The following is a 23,840-nucleotide window of genomic DNA, read 5'->3' as shown; positions in this document are numbered from 1 at the left end:
AGCTTTTTTACATCGTCATTTAGGCAAACAATACAATTCAGGTGTACTAAGATGTTTTAAAATGGATAAGAGTTTCGGTAGAAACAGCTGATGTTAGACCTGTATTCTGATTCATAAAATTTATTATCAAATGAGTATATCAATGACAATTTTTGTCAAGGTAATGGAAAGCGATTGAGTTTAGCTGTAGCAGTTAATGATTCGGCATATACAGTCGATGAATTAAAAAGTCTGCAAATTGACTGTTACATCGACAAAAATAGCCAAAAATGTTACCAGTTGGTGACCTTGTCCGTTTAATCACAAATTCTTGCCGCTTTGTATCTATTTGCTTATGATTGACCGAATGCGGTCTCCCACTTCCAAACCCTACTCTTGCATTCCCAAAATGTTAGGTAATGTAGGCAAAGCAACAGAACAAGTCATGTCCGATAACTCTATCGGTCGTATACTTTGGCTGAGTAAAATGACCACACCATAAATATTAGTAATCATTAGTGAGAAGTTATGAATATTTGCACCGTTTTAAACGGAAACTTCACTTGACTATTGTTTCTAATTCAATAAAAGACGAAAAAAGACCATGACAGCCATTTTATAATTTTTCGTTTTTATGTATAAAAAGGAAGAGAGAGAGAGAGAGAGAGAGAGAGAGAGAGAGAGAGAGAGAGAGAGGAGAGAGAGAGAGAGAGAGAGAGGAGGGAGAGAGAGAGAGAGAGAGAGAGAGTCAACTTTCAGTATGATCCGTTAATTTTCGTTTCAGGACCTAAGCATGAACAATGTCCGAGTACACCACCAAAAGACGAAAATCAGGAAAAATGTAGTAAGTTCTGTTTCAGTAATCGGGTAACTTACTTTGTTTGTTGTACGTATTGACTTGTTCGCAAACGTTTCAGAATTAACGTAAGCTTTCCAAGTTAATCCCTTTCTTTCCTATTTCTGTAAACGGTGCAGTAGAATACGTGACGCTGCTTAGTTTCCAGAACAGTTAACTGTGTACCACACAAAATGCGTGTATCTAGACAAATCACTTCCCTCAGTGATAGCATGCTTCCTGTTATCAGTAGTTCATTTTACAATTGAACACAAGAATACACAACAAAAAGATACACAAATAAGATAAGATCATCGCGTTTAACAATCAATTAACAATCTATTCGGGGAATTTCTGACACGCTTATACCAATAATCTTTTTATGACATTTTGTAGAAACATTCTTCCCTGTCGACACTGAGATATGCATACACACATCGATATTGACCCTGGTGATAGTTATGGCACCCTAGAGGTTGAGGAATGGATAGACGATACAGTTGCTCGGCTGAGGCTAACCAACCTGGACATTCTTACTTTATGTAAAACGGAAACTAATAATAACTCTTCAACAGAAAAACAAACAGACAAAAACGGTCATTTCAAATTCCTCGATATCCGCTGAAAGTACATTATCAATAGAAAACAAGTCACCTGTAATGACATGTATCTTATCCTTTTCTTGTAGCTATAGATCCACTTAGGAAACTGTACAATCGACTGTCGGATAAACTGAATAAAACAGATGTAGAGAAAATGCTCGGCTTGTTGATGGACCACCAAATTACAATTCATGATGCAGAAGGAATGAAGACTGCCATGGATATATTCCTTCATTTGGAGAAGAAAGGCTCATAGCGATAAACAATACTGAGTTGCTGAAAGAAATATTTAAGAAATGGGCAGAACACCACTAATCGATCTCATTAATGAGTTCATTTAACAATTCAAATGTAAAAGGGAAAATTCACAATAATACCTTAGCAATTACCCATGAAAAACGTCATCGATAGTTGCTTCCATCTTTGGCTAAGTCTTCGGGGCAAGTAATTTCCTTTTTATATGATTGTGGATGTTTATAACTGAATGCAAGCATTTGAACCTAAACGATTAAAGTCTTGCATTTTCTTCCTCATGATGTTTATCATCATATCATAACAGTGAACATGCCTTTTTATGTATAGATACTCATTAACTATGTATGTTAACCGACAACAAGGACATGAACAGTAATTTTCAATTGCTAAGTGATCGACATTGTTTATTAAGAAGCACATTCAAATAGCACAACCATTTGACTGATATTTTCATTTACCTTTCTATTACCTGATTACCTAGCTTGGAACTTTTAATAAATTTCGTTCTTTTATTTGTGTGTTTAAATGAATCAAATCATTGGATCTGTAGTGAAGTTGAAATACCCTAACATATGTTAAAAACTATCTACTGTTGATTGACCAATCAGAGTGCTCAATTCAGGGTGTTTTATTACTCGTAAAGCCTTGGTCACCAAATTCCAGAAAACGAATGACAGCGCCGTAGTAAAGTACTGTCCAATCAAAAGTGAACATGTCATATTCTGTAGACATCTGGTACGTTTTAATATTCAAATTTGGTAACACAGCGGAAACCAGCTGCAACACAAAATCTGCTGTGCCCTAGGGCATTTATATAATGTGCCCTAGGGCATTTATAGGATGTTCCATTACATTAGAAGGCTATTTCACAAATAAAAGTTTTAATTCATATCCTAAACATGTTACATTGACAAAAGGGACGGTTGACGTAAACACATTGAAAACGAAAACATATCAGTTAGGGGCGATAGTTTTTAAGTCAGATAAAACCCTAGTACTCGGGCTCTTCTGGTATATAAAGTCCAACCCTACGATAAAATGTCTCGGCCTGCGGCCTCGACATTTTATCGTTGGGTTGGACTTTATATACCAGAAGAGCCCGAGTACTCGGGCTTTATCCTATACGTATGGTGGCAATGTTTCTTTTGTTCTATCTTTCTGACTCAAAATATATTTTTAAGATTGATAAAACACCTACTACAGTTTACTCCCTTATGCATACATATGATTTTGCACATACTTACTTTGCAGGGTCTGTGCTTTTACAACAAGCTATCAATTCAAATAGATCAGCAGCATAATCTGTCTCAGAAAAGTATCATTAATATTGGTGTTTGTAGTTGTTCATGGCACTTTAAAAATGTGAACATTTTTTATGTTGCGTTTTAAAAATGTGCATGTGCAATTTTAGTGGTACTTTTGATATGGTGCAATGTTTGTAACCTACCATCTCTTTTCAATTGTGGAATTATAAGAGCAGCGTTCGGTTCATTTTATTTCCAAAAGTTATTATGTATGTTAAAGAGCATTGTAATCTAGATAACTCTCTTTTTATGTCAGTAGTTCCACGTAATTACCTTCAATGTATCACAATATCCCCCACCATACCCATCCGGAACCTCTGAGCTGAATCTCCCATCCAGCTGGCAGTCATGCTTGCCAAATCGCAGTAATATTCTTCACCTTTGTGACTATGCAGTATGACACATTGTCTCTATCTACTATTGAAAGAGAGTATTCGAGTGTTTATGAGAAACAGCTGATTTCAAACATAATTGTGTTTACTCAATAAGCAATATTAAATCATCTGGAAATTATAACTACCTGTCTTGTCGTTCATCTTGTAAATTTGGTTTTTTTTTTTAAGTTGTCATTGTACAAAGCCACCAGTAACTGTTACTTCACGCCTGTGAATGTATTGTTATGAATACTGAACATCAGCTTCGGAATTACGAAACAAATGTCCCTGAATCAATTATGCAAACGTGACATGTTTTCTAGCCTATGACATACATGTGTTTTGGGGTTTTTTTATCAACATAATATCAAAATATATTCATTAAATATAAATCTACGCTGTGAGGCAATCGAATGTCGCAAGAAGCACCCTTGAACCAAAACGATCGACTACTTCATCCAGAGAAACATGATCCCCTTTTCCGTCGAGTAAGTGGATGCTTAAAAGTATTATGGAAAATCAAGAAAGTATGTATTTCACTTTTATAGAAATAAGAAAACTAACAACAAAAATCAAGAAAATTAAAACTCTGTTTGAAGAGACAGCAGTGAATTCTTCCTTCACTTCTAGTTCCACCACTAAAGACACCATATTTATATTATGCTCAGTCTGATAACTTCGGGTTCTCGGATTCAAGAGAATTCTGAAGCTCCCACTATTTCTTTCGTTGCATACGTTTAAGTTAGTTTATCATTTGTTCATGGCTCTTACTTAGTGGTTTGTCTTGGTACGTTCGTTTGCGTTTGTCGATTTTCTATTCTGTGCGTTGGTTTTTCTTTCTAATCATTCTATAGTGAGGTGTAGGGATATTGAGTCCATGAGTAGATTGTAGTATTGTTTACCAAAAATTTGCAACCTCACCGTGTTATGCTAAGAGTACATTTGTGTTGCATTCCACGACAATAAATAGCGAAATACGGAATTCCTAGGCACTGCAGTTCAAAAGAAACCACGTGCAATAACGTATAAGGTAAATTATGTGTTGCCTTGCACGAATATATTGAATTTCATATTTAGTAGTTTGTACAGCTAAACCATGATTTTTCAGCGTCCGTTTTCCTTTTAGAACTGCAGTCAGAGTACGACATTTTATTTCGTGCAATTATTGTGCAATTATTGGCTAAAATATGACAAGAATGCTAATGATGGATTCTACAAATCTATACTTTTTCAAGTCCGCTTGAAAGCTTGCGGTTACAGAATTTTGAAATGTTACATTGACTATACAGAAAACATTCCAAATTCTACGGAATTACAAACTTTCAATAAACATGATGCTCAACGGGCTGAGAAAAATATACCTTCATATGAGAAATTCATATTTCACAAGGTCTTCGTCATCAAATTGACGAACACGGAATGTAAAGACTTGAAGTTTTCAGCATAAAGAGTTTCACAAATCAGTAAAATCAACCAATTATCACCAAAAGGTCATAGGTGACTGTTGCGCAGTTTTTGCGGAACATTGCGAAAGCCACCAATGATGTAGCTGTGACGTTGCTAAATTTGACTAATTCTTGCCTCCGTACTACTTATTTTGGTGAAAATGAATTCTAGGAGAAAGTAGATACTTGGTAAGAGGTTATACCGAAACATTGTTTATAAATTGATCACGTGGTAGAAAGTTGACCTTGACACCATATTTGCCTCTTCTAAAATATTGCCATCGGGATAATTTCAAACTACAAAATTTCATCCTTTCTCCTCAACACTATTTTTCCGGAAAAGATGAGATAAGATAGCTGTATAGAACTAACCTGTCAAAGTCAGTCCGATACGATTTGTATTAGATATTTGAAAATTCGAATAACTATATCGCACCTTTAATGATTTTGGCAATTGGATAAACTGCTCTGCTATGATTCAAGACGTCTCTGTTTCTCACTCGACACTGACATCTGAAAATAGCGGCGATGTCTAGTGATGAAATTAAACTTGAATTTTGACCATGTTGAATAAATCTAAAAGAGTCGAATCAGTGCTCAGAACAATAGCTGTTCAAGTTTGTTTGTAATAAAACATGGGGACGCTATTTACAATTGTGCGAATAAAATCTTTATTTCATCATTGTCAATGTCAGCTTAAACACACACCTGCTGTAAATTAGCTTCGAAGTGTACAAAAAGTACATTTTAAACGAATATCTCGTAAATGTTTTGTTTAATTTCATATCTAATGTTTTACAACCCCAAAAGATTTTATGAAAGGGATTAATGTCTCTATCTGTTAACGTTTTTGTTGTGCCGTGATGGTTGAACTGATCTGTCATTGTTACTTCTCACGTTTACCACCACCAGAGGGCGTCGTTGATATACACGTAGCAGATTGATGCGGTATATCAGAAATTACTTCAAATGATGATTTACAAGTTACAGTACGTTAGCTGCAATGTTGTAGCCTACGTTTTCCCAAAAAACACGCCAGGGAGACCCGTTGACTGCATAATTCCAGATGATACTACATCTATGAGTCGTGCTTTGTACACATTTTGGAAACAGACTAGTCATTATACTACGGTGAAAACAATGATATCACTTTCCACGCGAAACAGACAGTAACGAACTTATTAGCTTATTAGCTGAGCATTGAATGTGTTGTCCTGAAATAGACTAAAACGACCAGCGAAGGTGTAAAGGCATTTTGTATATCAATTGACATAAATTATGTGGTAGATAAACTGAACTTACATTAATTAACACCACAGGTTTATAATATGTTAGTGTGTCATCCTAAACTTAGATTAAAACGACAAGAGAAGATGTAAGGGCAGTTTGTACATTAAAGGGATATAGTCGTCGGAACTACTCAAAGGTCATATGGGACCCATACGACCAATGTAAACACCGTATCCAGTGTACGATAGTGATTTAGGGAAAGGAAAAATATGTCTGTCATAATCTACATCGTATAATTTTAATTTTGCAGCTATGATGATGAGGTGCATCTAGATATCCTACACGAAGTACATTGTTTGTAAACAAGAAACTCGCACAGGCGCAGTTCCGACGACGGTTTTCCTTTAACGGACATAAATCACATGGTAGGTAAACTAGCCCTGCATGAATTAACACCACAGATTAATGTTATATCTCGGGTTTACAGTGACCCTCTCTCGGCAAACGAGAGTGAATACCAACAGTTCAATTTTGTAACGGTGAAGCCATTTAGATTGCCCATCGGTCTGTGCAGTTCTATTGGCTGAGAATGTTTCCACTGTTGATACTGGTTGACTGTGATCATGACTACAAGAACTCCGACTTCGAATACAGCTACTGTGAAAACGTGTCCCCGTGTAAAAGAAAAGCAAAACGTTGTACGTGCGATACGTCCGAAGACAAAAATTACACATTATATCGTCTGTTATAGAATTGAATATTACATGAGAAACACATAGGCATTCGCTAAAGACTTGAGCTACATCAAATTTCAAAGTTCAAATCGGATGTCATTTCAAAGCCCTATTACCCTATTATATCAACGTAGAAAAATATACGCATCGGTAAAAATCCATACGTACAGGGTGCAAATGCACCAAAGTAACAATAGGACTTTTTATCTGAAGTTGACAATCACAGTTTAGTTAATACATGTATATAAAGTAAATCCTTTTGACATGTTTGAAATTTTATGTGTGTCGGCTTGAACATAATAGTTTCATATAAGTGTGTCGGTTCAAATCATCCTCCAAGACGAGGAATCGATGTGCGATATACTGCTGTGTGGTAGAATCTAACAAGTTTAATATACATCAACAAATACAAAAAAATTGACTTTTTATGGTAAAATGCACCACAGGAACAGATAGTAACACTCTCGAACTTTTCCAATATTATCTTGGCGTACCATTTGTGGGGGCAGATTTTGAGGCTTATGGGGTAAATCAAATTTTCACCCGTTCAATTTTTGTGAAAATCGGTAATCTATTTTCATCCATAAGGGTCATTTTGAATTACTAATATCGTTGTAATAGGGTGATTTGTTTCTCTAGTATGTACAAAAAATTGCGCGATGACCCGCGATTTTTCTTCCTGACTTTGAGAAAGTTTCTTTGAAGAATGTTTGAGCAAAAAGTTTAGTCTTTTCTATCTTCAAGATGCAAACTACCATGAATAATGTAATCGAGAGTCGTAGTATATCAAAGACACAAGACTAAAATTTGATAAATGTCAAGTAAGATAAGAAAGGTGATATTTTTCAATGTGCCTATACGTAATTTAGGTTTGGCAGATAAAGTGCTTATACGTAATTTAGGTTTGCTAGATAAATGTAGTGGATTAGTGCAAATGGGCAGACGGGTAGAAATTATTCCAGGGGCAAGGGCACTCTACGATGGGATTCATGGTTTGTGCCCGGACAGAACTAAGCTTCATAGCAAATGTACAAATCTACTTGATATGTTGATAGTTCAGTAAATTCAACTGTGATATTTATATGGTTGTCACCAGGTAATACGCAAGGTAATATGTGGGATTGGTAGATGGGCAGGTAGTTAATCCTGCAGGTAGTGCGGTATCGGTTGATCAGTGGTCAGGTGTTGAAGTAAGTAGGTTGGTAACTGGATACTTTTGGTGGATGGATGGAGTGACTTAATAGGCGCCGTTCGTGGACATGTTGAGTGGACAGATTGGGCATGAATAGATGGGCTACTCCGTGTTGAAGCAGACAGTAATTCGAGTGGTAACAAGTCTGTTCGATCTATAAGCCGTATATTTGTGGATATGTAGGAGTAATGCAGGTATCTGAGCACAGGAAGGCTTATGGATTTGTAGGGGAATAAATAGGTGAAAAGGTTCGAATATGTGGAAGGGTAACCGAATCGGCCGTGAGGGTTGTCAGTGCTTGGATGGACGGAAATACAGTGGAAATCGCCCAAAAGCTTCATCCAGCTCGGATTATGGACAATGGAGCTACCCTCATCTGCGGGTGTGGCGATTCCACTGGTCGATAGACGCTCGCGCTTCATTCAGTGTTTCCTGAAAAAACGAGAAATGAGAGACGACGTAAGACACGGGGAAACTGTCAAGACCTATGGCCGTGTTCTATGATTCGACCACTCCAGGAAATTCATGAACAGCATAATGAACAGCACGTCCAGTGCTCAAACCTGTCCCTATTGAGAAGAAGGAATCACGATAGATTTGTTGCTGTTCATAAGGTCGACTTGTCCTGATCAAGAAAAAGTACTGTTGGTCTACAATGAAGCTGAAGGCATTTATGAGAAGCTATACGAGTCGCATTCTTGCTAGCCTGAGCATGACTTGCACTCCGCAAGCCAACGCACAACGCCAAAGTCAGTTGCCGTAAAGGGGTGTGTAGTTACGACGATGTGTGGGTCGTCTCTACGAGTTTTGTTACTACGGATTCTTTCCGGTAAATTACCTCGGTTGTCCTTGAACATTTGACGAAATCTTATTAGCTCTTCCTCGGCTTTCTTGCAAGAGCCACTGCTGTGCACATACCCTGTGGCGAGAGTACTTATCGTCTGCTCGGTCGTGTGCTGGCTGCCAGTCAACACGTTTCGCGGGTGATCATCAACAGATCGTTGTGAATCGCGATGTTCAAGTATCTGTAAAATAAAGAACAGTTTTTTGTGTGTACCATGAACGTCTGAGTTCAGATCGGCTATGTATTTGGTTTTGATTGACAGCTGTGAAGATATGAATATCTGAAATGTTTGGCACGGCATCAACATCTTTTTTGTGAATTGAACTAAAGAGTAGGATATTCACATCGCGCTCAGCTCCTCGATCTACCGCCCCTAAATTCTATTCAGTCATTCATGTCGGGAATCTGTACAATGAGGATACAAAATTCAATATATTCTTTACTGAGCACATTCTACGTTAGCCAAAAAATAGTCCACGCAGACGCTATACAAATGTATAAAAAAAGTTGGTTGCTTTATATGAAAGTGATTTCGCACGGGCAGATAACATCTGTGGTGACACTGAACTTTGTGATATAGCTTACCTTTGGAACGAAGACGATGCAGAGAGTCAGGGTCGTACAGAAAATCATACACAAAGAACCAAGGATGAACTGCAGGTCCTTTTGTCTCGGGTTAAGAAACATCGAGGTAGGAACTCCCACACAGCAAAGTATTGTCACATTGTAGACAGCAAAGCCAATGTAGCGAGAGTCGTTCAGTTGAGCGTACTTCACCTGCCACGATATGTTGACAGACGTCATGGTTACTCATTGGTTAAACACAGAGGAGGTGTTTTAAGGTAGTATGCGCCTCGAAAGCGAAAGACTTAAACTTTTGCTAAAATTTTTCTCAAGTTATCTTTAAACCATCTTCTTTCAAAATCAAGAATAAAAATTGGGGTCAACGTGCAAATTTTGATACAAATTACCCAAATTACCCCCCAAAAAAAGAAAAGAAACAAATTACCCAAAATGTACCGATATTTGAAATTCAAATTGGCCGTTGTCCCTAAGTTAACTCTTTTATGGAAAAAAAACAAAATTTTCGACTTACGAAAAACTAAGACGGTAAAACGTTTTCTTACACCAAGAGCTTTAAAATGAACCCCAACAAGTGGTAGATCAGAAAAGAATTGTTAAAGTTAGAGAATCCGAATATCTGTCCCCGAGGTGCATTCTACCTGAAGGGACAAGATTTTTACCTTTAAAATTGCAATATAAAATGTTCTCCGGTGTAGTCTTCATATGGCAAGCTTAGGGACTGGTAAGTTTCTTCAGCCCTGGGGGAGGGCGGTGGATCCGAGTATGGGTCACCCTGTTTTTTGACTTTGGTGATTGGGACTCACCATGTTTTTGAAATGGTAGTGCGCTTTTGAATTGAGACAGGGGCTCATAATTGCATAAAATGCATCAAACCATTGTATCATCCAGAAGCAGTTTTCGGCGCGCCTTCGGGCGCATGACTTTAATATATGAAACTATAACTTTCAAATTACATATATATATAAATATATACATACAAACATACATACACACATACATACATACATACATACATACATACATACATACATACCTACATACATACATACATACATACATACATACATACATACATATATATATATATATATATATATATATATTTTATTATATATATGTATGTATGTATATATGTATGTATGTATGTGTGTGTATGTATGTATGTATGTATGTATGTATGTATGTATGTATGTATGTATGTATGTATGTATGTATGTATGTACGTATGTACGTACGTACGTACGTATGGATGGATGGATGGATGGATGGATGGATGGATGGATGGATGGATGGATGGATGGATGGATGGATGGATGGATGGATGGATGTATGTATGTATGTATGTATGTATGTATGTATGTATGTATGTATGTATGTATGTATGTATGTATGTATGTATGTATGTATGTATGTATGTATGTATGTATGTATGTATGTATGTATGTATGTATGTATGTATGTATGTATGTATGTATGTATGTATGTATGTATGTATGTATGTATGTATTCGGGGAGTGTGGGTTCGAGTCCCGCATGGTCACTTTTCATGCATCAATGTCTTTCATAAATTTCGTATGGTGAGTCAATTCAAACTTAACCTTCTTTGGCTTTGCGTCATTCATATGATTGATTGATTCTCATTTAGTCCAGTCAATCTACGAGATTTTGGCACCTAACCCACCACAAATTGCAACAGAATTTTTTTCTTCAGAATGCATTTTAATGAGGTACCCAGAACAACATATTAAAAGTTTACTCGAATCCACCTTGGGGAAATATGTCTAATTTGCATAAATCAAATATGGCGGCCAACAATCCAACAAAATAACATAATTGGCTATATATCACATATTAAACAAGCTATTTCAGTTATTTCAAAGTCTGACACTAGTTATTTGGCTCAGGGAATCATTTTAGAGGTATAATGTTTCATATGGCACCTCGTTTTTTGCATAATTACAATATGGCGGCCAACATTCCTACAAAATACATTTTCGGTCATATACCACGTATTAAACAAGCTATTACAGTGATTTTAAAGTTAAAAGTATATTTCTTTGGCATGGACAAACGATGTTCGAGATGCTATGATTTGCATAGATAATTTGTTAATTTGCATAAGTCCAATATGGTGGCCAACATACCTACAAAAGACATTTCTGTCATATACCACGTATTAACCCTTTTGGCGCCAAAGTCTATTTTTGTCAACTTTATAAAATGTACCACAGTAAATTTTTCTGCTTTTTGCTAAAATTTGATAAAATATGTAGCTGCTGAAAAATGATATCCATTTGGTCCAAAATTATGAAAAAACCGTACAGAAAAGTTCACAGAAATCGGTAAAATATTGCATTAAAATTTTGGTGTAAAAAATTACAGCAGGCAAAGGGTTAAACAAGCTATTTCTGTGATTTTAAAGTTAAAAGTATATTTCTTTGGCATGGTCAAATGATGTTTGAGGTGCAATGATTTGCATTGGCACTTCTTTAATTTGCATAAATCCAATACAAAAGAAATTTTCTGTCATAAAATGTATTGAACAATCTATTTCAGCCATTTTGAAGTTTAATTATATTCTTGAGCATGAAGAAACACCTTTTGTGGTTCAATGTTTTTAAAGGATACTTTGATGATTTCAGAAATTAAATATGGCTGCCAAATTAATGCCCAAAAAGCTTGTAATATAAATAAGGTTATGGTAGAGATTTTAGGAACAGGAATATCAAGAAAAAAATGTCAAAAGGGCACTGCAACCAACGCACTGTATTGTGCAAATATTCTTCCAATTTTTATTATTTTGTAAACCCAAGATTAGAAATTGGTTAGGTTCACCGTTTAGCTTGGCAATCAGTCGTAAGTTGTATGATATAGAAGGGATAATGTTTGCAAATGTATGCAAATCACCCGAATTCCTGCTTCCCTTTATCTGAATTTCAAGATTTCCAAAGAATATAACTCTGTTCTGGCTGGGTCATATTTTCTAAAGTATTCACATTGTGTTTTTAAATGCTATATAACAAAACAACTATTTTGTTTTGCAATAAAATTCTTACATTTTGAATTAGAGGCATTTTTATTTTGCTAACCATGATTTTAAGCACTTTTTTGAGAGTCAGTCGTTCAGCCCATGCCATTTTAGAATGAGGATTTACTCTTGTTTCAAGTGAAATATTACATTTCACAAAATAGTTTGTACGGGTTTCCTTGTCATCTTAGATGAAAAATATTCCTTCGAAAAAAACTGTGTTGGCAACGTGCAGCTCCACATTAAGTCCTTGAACATTATTTTTAAAAATGTAGAAAATATACAATAAATTTACTTACAATAACGATCCATTTAAGAATAAAAGTTTATTTTAATAGGTGTCTGTGACACCTGAATTCGTTAAAATACCCCATGAATATATTGTTATTTGATAAGAATGTTAAAGCAAATTTGGTAGACTTACATATGACTTCCGAACGGATTAAAATACGTATATGTTGATGTGCGTTTACTATTGAGGTGTAAGAAAGTTCATGCAATTTTAATTATTTGTGATATTTCTAAATATGACAACCGTTTATGATTGTTAGTCATCTAATAATAATTTCTTTCTGAATATAACATTGGATTCATCTGTGTACGGCATTATTTGTGATTTTTATAGGTGCTTCATACTCTACAGTGTTAAAACATGTAATCTTCAATGTTTACTGTTTTAAAAAAGTCGTGGACAAAATATTTAGTTTCTAATTTAGACTGAACGCCTTCCTTATGGACGAGTGCATCTTTGGTACATCCCCCTAGACGATAGGCAAGAAGTCATCACATATAACAGCAAAAATACAATAAACTCACGAAGATAATATCAACACAAAAAAATAAAATAATGTGACCCAAATAACACATGCCACAATACAGACAAATTAAACAATGTCGGACTCTTAAAAACTTGATCAACACACAAACTCACAAAAATTGAAAATTGCATGCTTAGCAAAGACTTAAAATTAATTCAAACAACTCATTAGCCCAACAGAATCCAACTGTTACACGATACAAACATGTACATCTGGAAAAATGACACTTGGAAAAATGACTCAAGATGTACTTCTTTGTATTGGGTAATAGTTGGATTATGTGTTTGGATTAATTGTAAGTCGTTGCTAAAGCATGCAGTTTTCAGATTTTTTGAGTTTGTGTGTCCAGAAAGTTTTTTTGAATCTGACATTGTTTGTAATATTGCTAAGTTTGTGTGTATTACGACATTTTTTATTTCGGTCATATCATTTTTTTCTGTTTTTAGCTTTGTTGTGTTTATTGTATTTTGCTGGTATGTGTGATGACTTCTTGCCTATCATCTAAGGGATCCTACAAAGATGCACCCATCCATAAGAAGGGGGTTCAGTCTAAATTAAAAACTTAAGATTTTGAACAACCCTTTTTTAACAGTAAACATTACAGATTACATGCTTTGACACTGTAGAGTGTTAAAGACCCTTACAAATTTCGAAAATGCCACACACAGATGAATTCAATGTTATATTTAGAAAGAGAATATATCATTCAGAAGACTAACATTAATTAACAGTCGTCATACACAGAAAAATCAAAATTTTTTAAAATAAATGTCCAAGGACTTAACAGTTTCTTCTTGATAATTTCCTAGTGCTAAAAACTATAGCAAAACCGTTATTTATGTTAGGAGCTATTAAGCCATGGGGCATTAATATGGCAGCCATATTTAATTTATGCAAATTATCAAAGGCCTTTGTAAAAACTGAGCCACTAAAAGTGTTTCTTCATAACCAAGAAAAATATTAAAACTTTAAAATCAAAGAAATAGCTTGCCTAATGCGTCATATATGACCGACATGTCCTTTGTAGCATGCCGGAAAATGCCGAGAGAGTTTGACCGGTTAAGAAGGGCTTGACTACGCAGTTTCTGCGTAGTGAAGCTTCATTACGTATTCATGGTGACCCCTGGCCAGCTGTCAATAACTTTGGGGGCTTTTGTCTTTTGGCCTGCTTTGCATATGCGTCGTTGGACACGACCTGCCAATCACCCAGGTAGTCAATTAAACTATTAATTGACTGTTTACCGACCCAATTAACACTATCCAGCAGTATCAGTCATATTTTAATCGCGTGGCCCGGGTGGGCACAACGTAGGAACGCGTGTATGTCTGTGTGTACGTTTCACTTGTGGTGTTGTTTGTACCATCGTGTGTCCTTGTTTCACCTACAGCATTACCTTCAAGGTGACAGGCTTACTATTAATGTTCAGTATCATTGCACCGAGTTCTGCCCACGGTGAAAACCACCTGTTTTGCCTACTAATTACTGCCCGTCGCTGCCCGTCCTGAATGTAGCCTATCTATAGCTACAGTAATCACATAAATCATTTATCAGTTTTGATATATACTCCTAAATTGTAAGTTTGATCAAAATCGAGACCACATTCAAGGGCTATGCAGACTGTCCATGTAAGCACACACAGTGACAAGAAGGCGGCAAACACCTACTCACCAAGCACATCGAATCGGCGAAAAGAAGCATAAAAAGCTAGGCTTATCGCCAAAACAAACGCGCCAAGCGCTAACAAAAACCCATACCAAGCGGCCCTTCTCAGGGCCACCAAATACTCCAAAAAGGAACTACCAAAAATACGATAAGATGACATAGAACACACAAACACTTAAAAGAAATAACAAAAATCGTACACATAACAAACAACTGAAACACGACATTAAATACAAAATAAACAATCACAGTAACGTAACAGAAAACACGGCCGTGGAAATAAATCAGCTATTTCCAAAGAAAAGCGACAACAACATGAAATTCAACAACAACCTATCATCGCTCAAACTATGAAACTCCGAAAAATAGTACTAGGCAAAAGCCTTAAAATTCATTCGGACACCAACAAAACAAACAGAATAAAACCACCTCAGGATTTCAACAAATAAAGTCGTATAATGTGACTACGCTACATCGTGAGACACAAACAATCGCAACAACACCAATTCAAAGAAAAGTCAAATTGGACTCCACGAACAACAAAAAACAAAAACTTGAAAGCTATCTGAAGCTTCTAAACTCGCACTTCTAGAGATACCCTTTCAAACAAGGAAACAAAACATGTCGCGTGCCAAAGAATCGCGATAAACCAGCTTGCAAACATTGGACAAATTTTGGGAAAATAACCCTTCGACAAGGGTCGGTTTTTCGTTATTGTCAAACACAAACGAATTACGTACTCGAATGCGAAAGGCAATTACGTAACACTCAGTATTATACACAACAAGCCAGAACAAACAGTAAACAAAGTAAATGAACTATTAATTAAAATGTACGAGAACAAGCACATCAACCAGGATACTTGTAAGTATCTTGATCCAATAAACATAAAATCCGTACCCCGCAGTGGTACTTATTGCCTAAAAATTCACAAACCTCCGCAAAAATCTAAAAGACACACCAGTCAAAACAAAATTTACCGAAGTAAAGAAATATAGAACAAACAAACCGAACCACCAAACGGACTCACAACGTGACCAAAATTAATATACTTGCCTCGCTAATCGGAAAGCAAGACCACTAAAATGCATTAAAATAAATTTTCACAAACACAAACTAAGGAAAGAATCTACACTGCGACTGATGAGAAACCACACTCGGGTTTCGAAACGCAAGCGTCAAAGGGCGACTCTATCAACTTTTGTAACAACATAGGTCCGGCTGCGTCTCGCCATAAGCTTTCCCCACACAAACAAAACATTACCGTACACACTAATCCAAACTTCTCTACAAATATCCAAAGCGAAACAAACATTTCATTAACACAAACAATCGGATAAGAATGTAGGAACACATTTTCGAAACGAATCAAACACAAACTCGACACAAAAACATTTAGGATAGTTAGGTGGGAGCCTGTTTCACATTTTTTACATCTCGCTCTACTGTCTATGATTCTAAAAATAAAGTCATCTGCCACTTTTTCTGTATACGCGGTTTGGCAAAACTCATCTCTTCAATCGAAAGTCGGGCGATTTCATGGTTCTTTGGGGCACTTAAGTGTACGTCGAGCTTAAGGAATGTAGTTACATTCGCGATGTTTTATTCGAAAATTATTTATTCCTTCAAGGGCAAATGCACATAATTTATGCTGTTGGAAATACTGGCCGCTCATAAACAAGACAATAAACTCAATATATGTGCATTTTACTTATATTGTCAAAGTACCACCGACACCCACAAAAAACCAAATGGTTCAGTCCAGGTATTTGCAACTCTGCCATCCGACTGGTCAACAGGAAATCAACCATAGGTGTCTTTTGGCACGCGTATACGCCAGTCACCTAGGCGACGGTAATCTGCACCACTTATCACCATCGGGGAGGTACTCCTCCCCATATACCACTGGTGATCCCACCCTCAAGGCACTGCGTCATTCGACCAAGCATTGTTATTGTAATTTCCTGCATAAAATTAACAGCGAGGTCAACCGGTCAAACTCTCTCGGCATTTTCTCTCATGGGAATGTTGGCCACCATATTGGATTTATGCAAATTAACAAATTACCTATGCAAATCATGGCATCTCGAAAATCGTTTGTCCATGCCAAAGAAATATACTTTTAACTTTAAAATCACTGTAATAGCTTGTTTAATACGTGGTATATGACCGAAAATGTCTATTGTAGGAATGTTGGCCGCCATATTGGAATTATGCAAATTAATGAAGTACCCATATGAAACATACCTCCAAAATAATTCCCTTGGCCAAATTACTAGTGTCAGACTTTGAAATAACTGAAATAGCTTTTTTAACATGTGATATATAGCAAATTATGTTATTTTGTTGGATGGTTGGCCGCCATATTTGATTTATGCAAATTAGACATATTTCCCCAAGGTGGATTCGAGTAAACTTTTAATATGTTGTTCTGGGTACCTCTCTGAAATGCATTCCGAAGAAAAAATTCTGTTGCAATTTGTGGTGGGTCTAACCCTATTTTGACTGGACTAATTACCAAAAACCGATTCCTAAGTTGGAGACTTTGTGCGCGAGACCCTGTTGAATCCAGTAGTGGATCCTTAGTCTGAAAGGTTAGGTGATGAGTTTAGCCGTCTTAATCACCATGTACCATCCACGCACTACAGAATGAAGAGTGTTCCCATATAAGAGACAGGACCGCCCACATTGAGCCGATGATCCATTAGCTCAGTTGGTAGAGCATATATATATTGCTATCCATATATACTGCTATCCATATTCAAACCCTAAACATTGTGGTTTAGAGAGCTGAACTCGGAAGCAAAGCCTGCCGAAATTACTTGTCCAATCTTCCCATCCAAACGGCTCCAGTGCACTGATAGGAACAGCAACGAAATCGACATTGGGCAACACGTTTTTCAGTAAAAGAACGTCATAAAAGTCTACTCGCGGTTACGCTTGGAACGATCCCCTGGTGTGAGTACACAATGTGCATACATGTAGTTTTGGTATACACGGTTTATGCCACGATGATCATTATACCGTGTAGTCACATGCAGACCGTGACAAGGCACATTGACTAACGTTGATTTCATCGCTGTTCCGACCAATGCTTTCGCTCAATTTGTTACAAAAGTAAAAGAAAAGAGAGATAGTCTCGTCACTTACCTTACGAGTTTCCCATGAGAGGAAGACCCCAAAAACTAGTACTATTCCTTTGTAACCCAACAAAATTGTCATCCAGATAACATCCTGTTTGGATTTACATTCCTCCGCCATAGGGATGATCATCAGATCACGTCCTTCCGTGTCTGGCTGAAAATATGTACACGTAAAGTTTTGCCTCGTCAGATGACATGGTGTACACGGATTTGCTCGTATATTTCATGTATACGATTTTTCTGCATGGCCTGTTATACATATATTCAAACATTGCGACCTCTTCAGTTCTTTGTCCACCTTTAAATAGTTGCAATAAGAAAAGAACTTCCCACACGTTGGAGATGTTTGCAACGGTGCGATATTAAACAAGGCATGGCAACAAGCCATCAGAATACTGAATATATGCACGGTTGATATTTTTATCCGTTTGCAGCTTTGTGAATTATAACTTACCTCTGCTAGATACTCTGTAATGTGCAATCTTGGAGGGTCTATTAGGGTCCACAATAACAATATAGCCGAATCGATTGCCAGCATAATTAGGACGATTCCAAATAAGTGCAAATCACGGATTTTCTGGATGGGGACAAACAAGTTGCACTTTAGGTAATGAGCAATATCGGGCATGGAAGTGTAAGTGTAAGATTCTGTATGTCGTGGTATTGGTATTGGTATTGGTAGTGGCAGATTCTGCCTGTCGTGGTCCTGGCAGTGGTAGTAGTAGAATTGTCAACAAAACATGTGGAGATACACGATGACTTTATGGTCATGACAATGATGACAAGATGGGGATTATGGTTGTGGTTACGGCTGTGGTGGTGATGATAGTGATGGTGATTGGCTACGGTACGATTGTGATGGCTTCCGTGCAACATATACAATATCCGCACTGTCCTCATTCATCTGATCTCAGAATAAGGCTAATGACACCATCATCTCTTGGTTCCCACGAGTAAGTGCAATTTTCGCTATGTCGCAAGGACGATGAAATGGCGAAAATAAGTTGTTGCGAGTGTACTCACCAAAACAAAATAATAATGGCACGAACACTCATCTCTTTCATCAGTATAAACCCTCGCGTGTTTCACATTTCACGTCCTAGACATCTTATTAACAGGAACTTACCAAGGTTTTGACTTTCTTGTTTGTGAAGATTTTGTGAACTCTCCATGTTTTACTGAACATAGATCCGAAACCCAGCGTGAAACCGAGGCATAACAGCCATGTCTTCGTCTACAAAGAAAAATAAAAGTAATGTCTCACTATTCATTCATTCGTTCATTCATTCATTCGTTCATTCATTCATTAATTCATTTATTCATTTATTCATTCATTCGTTCGTTCGTTCGTTCGTTCGTTCGTTCGTTCGTTCGTTCGTTCGTTCGTTCCTCCGTTCCTCCGTTCCTTCGTTCCTTCGTTCCTTCATCCATTCATTTTAGATCCATCCATTCATTCGTTTAAGGTATGGATTCTGCCACAGGTATAAAAAAGGAAATAACTAAACTAACCTGACAAACAGCTGTGACAGGCAAAGACGGGAATAAGCCGTCGCCTCCCAAGAAAATCACAGCAAAGTAGACAAGTATAGCGCCACCGACGATCGAGTTGTTCAAGTTCGGACTGGACATTTTGATGTACCTACACGCAAAGGAAGCGGCCATTATGATATCATGTACAGTATAGATATACACGCTATGATACGATAATCCATAACTAGTAGGAATTTATGGTTAAAATCATGGTTATCGTTTAATTTTATGGTTATCGTTACATTTATGGTTATCGTTTCGACGATCTTTATGGTTGATTACTGGTAATGAAAATCGTTTGGGGTTTTTTTGACAAGATAAATGTTTTATCGTAAAATGTAATTTTTGAATTCATAATAGCATTTATCATTCCACACAGAAAAGAAAAAAATGTCGTGAAGCCATCCTCTGTGGTTGTTTCAGCAGTTACTTTTACCAGATCATCAAAAACGGAAATTAGTCATTGGGGCTAGGTGACTATTAAAGTACATTTCTTTCATGATTTGCGTATGTTTTACATCATTACATCGGACCGGATATTCATTTCAGCGAATATGCCAATGTGACCTTTTGCCTACTGATTACTTCTAATTTTAATGTGATTTGATTTAAAGCAAGTTTCAGCTTTTCAACGAATGCGAACCCTTCTATTGTAACCCTAAGTCGATTTTAACATTCTGAAGAACGCCTGGATGGCTAGACCAACTCTATACCACTGCACAAGTAGTTTTCATGTGCGTCACATAAACTGTCATTTGCCGCTTGTCGTGCCCTTCGTTATGTATTGATTAGTACAATAATATTTGTCTAAAGATGTGACTCTCTAGTTAATTATCCCGATGCAAAACCTACCAAAATTTCGCAGCTGGACGTTCTAATATCTTATCCTGAGCTTAAGGTAGTATGTAATTCGAAAGTGAGAGACTTAAACTTTTGCTCAAACTTTCCTAAATGAAACTTTCAACCATTCTCTTACCAAATCAGCAATAAAAATCGGGGGTCACCGGGCAAAGTTTGGAACTAGCGAAACAAATTACGCAACATTTTGCGATATTTGAAATTCAAAATGGCCGCCATCCCTGTGTTAAGGGAAAATTAAATTTTGGATTTTCGAAAAACTAAGACGGTGAAAGTTTTTCTTTCTCATCCAAAATTAAATTTTGGATTTTCAAAAAAACTAAGACGGTGAAAGTTTTTCTTTCTCCAAGAGCTGTAAAATGAGCCCCCACAAGTGGTAGATCAGAAAAGAATTTTAGAAAATTGAGAGTCCAAATATCTGTCCCCGAGGTGCGTTTTACCTTAAATTTCCTACAAGCTTTAAGTTACAGAGAAAGCAATAGTCAGTGTTCAGTATCAGCGGACGAATATCGAGGGACCTGGGGACGGTACCAGAACAGCCTATCTTGAATCCATTTCTTTATAAAAATTGCACACCAATAACAAGCTACAGCCGACGTATGTAATATTATGTAATATTATAGGTTATTACGAAAACAATGTATGCACGAGGCTCGCCCGACCTTGGTGACGCGAACACCTAACACTGCGTCACCGTGAGATGTCAAACGTTTTCTTCGCAAGCGCAGGTAAGGAGCACTATCTGGGGTCTTTGATGGCCTGTGGGACTATACTTATAGAGCACGAGACATACAATATAGCTAGCAATCGTTCGATGGGAATTAACCGTCCAAAAGCGAACGAGTTGAGGCAACGGCAAAAAGGCACTGCGCTTTAGGCGCCTTACAACGGCCAATGTTATGGACAGCTTTTGCAGTGCACGAAAAATTTCTTCTCGAGGGAAGATGGGTTTACAGCAAATTTCGATTTCCTGAATGTTCGTCACGTAGAGTAATCATATCTTGTTCATATTGCGCGAGATTGAACGGAAATTGGTCAGAACCTTTTGGAGTCTGCTGGGCTTTAATCATCCGACTAAATGGTGACACCGAATAATCAGAAACGAGAGGGCAAATTTAATGAAGTCGACGTCCGGAAGTTTCCGCCCATGGACCCTCGGAGAAATTACCTTCAGCAGCCTTACCTCTTGTCTCGATGCATGATGTTGAAAGTCAAGAAGCCAAGAGATAGAATAATGCCACAGGCCACGAAAATACACGCCACGTAGACCACTGTCTTGTTCAAGTGCAGAGTCCTCTTTTCGACCATCCCTCGATCTTTGGGGGTTTCGCCACCTAAAATCGTCCCACAAATGGAGAGAGAGAGAGAGAGAGAGAGAGAGAGAGAGAGAGAGAGAGAGAGAGAGAGAGAGAGAGAGAGAGAGAGAGAGAGAGAGAGAGAGAGAGAGAGAGAGAGAGAGAGAGAGAGATGCAAATATCTGTCACAACAAAGAACTTTGACAATGAGTATATTTATTGCCAGCAATTCGTGTAACACCACAACTATACATTACCAATGTAAAACAAAATCATAATTAGGCAGGCGGATAATGTTGATTTTACTTCGTTTTTAAATCGAGGTGGAGAAATGTTAAACGAATGATTTGAAATTTTAGGGTCGATAAAAGACTGACTACCAATTCTTGAAACTGACCCTGTCGTTTTGTTGGCGGGTTTATTTGTAGTATTGTGATTTTCCAATACACCACGAATTCCTAAGTAAATGTATTCATTCAAGTTCATTTATGCAGAGTGTTTTAATGAGGATTGTTTCAGTATGAAAATTAAAACAATTCGAAATATCACCTTGGAGGATATTGGCTGTGCTAGAGAATATGAGTCAGTCCGTTCCCCCACTTTATTTGGCAGAAAGTGCAATAGAATTATTTAATGGCATGATGCGAACAAAAGCATGACACAGACAACAAAACAATATACAAAGCAAAAAATGGATACAATTATTTATTAGGCATTCTTTTAGAACTGGCCGCATCCTCACCTGGCCATACAAAGTCAGACTCCCAACTAAAATCTGCAGTCTCGTGGTAGTAACTCCCTCTCCGATAATGTTCATTCCCTGAAAATGAAAGAGTATGAATAAAACTTCATTGTGGAAATGGTGGAGAATTCGAAATACCACAGGGCTTCTTCATTTCACGTGTACTCTCCGAGAAGCTGAAAGCCTTGAGTGTACTGGTCAACTTGTCTTCGCTGAACAATTCACCGAAAGGTTCCCAATTTGTATGACGGTTCATGAAAAAAAGTGAGGAATTGTTCAGTCGAGACTTTTCACCTTTACGATTGATACGAGACTTACAGGCATGCATGTGAACACACACATGAAGAACGCTTACCACTGTTACGTTAAACAAATATAAGCATCATTTTATTCTTTTGTTTTTCCTTGTGTTGTTCACCGGATCATATTAACAGCAAAATAGCTTTTATTATCATGATACACCACATCCTCATTCCGCGTCATGATTCGCCAGAAGACGTCATATGACAAAAAAATTGATACGTCTAGTCCTTACTGTTTCGAAAAGAGTGACGTCAGAGGGCTTTTGAATGACTATTGTCCCAGAGAATTAGTCGTAGAAAAAGTGCTTGGTCACGTGACCAGACGCATCAGTTGTCGTCTGCAACTTTGAAATAACGGCGGATTGGAGCGGGGATTAGCGACGAGCCTCTGACAAGAATAGCAAAATTTTCCATTCAAACTGCATTTATTCTCGATATATATGCTCTGGTTTCGGATCAGTTGGGCCCGGAACGACATTTTGACTTCATTAAATGACTTTTTCATTATTAATCAAATAATCTACGTGACATTTGTCCTTCAAGTTGAAAATAATCATCATGATAATAACGACCTGCTTAAATTGTGACGTCACCTGAATTTTACCATGAGGAAGGCGCGTCTTTTTGTCGTTCAATTCAAATAGCTGACGGCATGTTGACAGTCGATGCTAGCGTCCCTTTTAAAATTGCCAATTTGAGAAGAGCGCCATTTTTGTTCTCTAATATAAACAATTGTTTCAAAAACAGACTTACAGCGCGTTCATCTCTTCTCTGCTTTACAGCACAACTGGACTCCTAATTACCAGGATGATGACATAACAGACTCTGAATTCAGTGAAGAATACTTTCATATTTCGAAAGGCCATTCGCTCAGAGCAAGTCGCGAGACAAAAGTATTACGATTTTATATGCATTTGGCCCAACTCGTATTATATACGCAATCACCAGTGAACACTTTAGCTCCTTTAGAGCAGCTAACGCCTCTTGCCTCCGACACGTTTCTAGCTCAGCTTGACACTGTCCAGGCTCATGAACGCCTTATAAACAGAAACGCACTCAAAACTTTCCAAATGTTTCTAAAT

General features: G+C 37.2%; 1 protein-coding gene across 1 annotated transcript in view; it reads right to left on the bottom strand.

The window, feature by feature from the left end:
• Positions 1 to 8,242: 8,242 nt before the first annotated feature.
• LOC139149550 (gamma-aminobutyric acid type B receptor subunit 2-like) overlaps positions 8,243 to 23,840 on the bottom strand; it is an 82,378-nt gene continuing 66,780 nt past the window's right edge. Inside the window, exons 10-18 of the mRNA XM_070721365.1 lie at positions 22,457 to 22,534; positions 21,603 to 21,753; positions 19,541 to 19,670; positions 19,158 to 19,265; positions 18,486 to 18,608; positions 18,039 to 18,185; positions 9,380 to 9,571; positions 8,789 to 8,975; positions 8,243 to 8,382 (exon numbers count right to left, since the gene is read on the bottom strand). Coding sequence (XP_070577466.1) covers positions 8,369 to 8,382; positions 8,789 to 8,975; positions 9,380 to 9,571; positions 18,039 to 18,185; positions 18,486 to 18,608; positions 19,158 to 19,265; positions 19,541 to 19,670; positions 21,603 to 21,753; positions 22,457 to 22,534 — 1,130 coding nt within the window. The 3' untranslated portion in view covers positions 8,243 to 8,368. The remainder of the gene's footprint in view (positions 8,383 to 8,788; positions 8,976 to 9,379; positions 9,572 to 18,038; positions 18,186 to 18,485; positions 18,609 to 19,157; positions 19,266 to 19,540; positions 19,671 to 21,602; positions 21,754 to 22,456; positions 22,535 to 23,840) is intronic.

This window comes from Ptychodera flava, chromosome 14, assembly GCF_041260155.1.
Source record: "Ptychodera flava strain L36383 chromosome 14, AS_Pfla_20210202, whole genome shotgun sequence".
In the NCBI taxonomy this organism is placed as follows: Eukaryota; Metazoa; Hemichordata; class Enteropneusta; family Ptychoderidae; genus Ptychodera; species Ptychodera flava.
The sequence above is the reverse complement of the archived record's forward strand: the minus strand, read 5'-3'. Positions and strand labels throughout refer to the sequence as shown.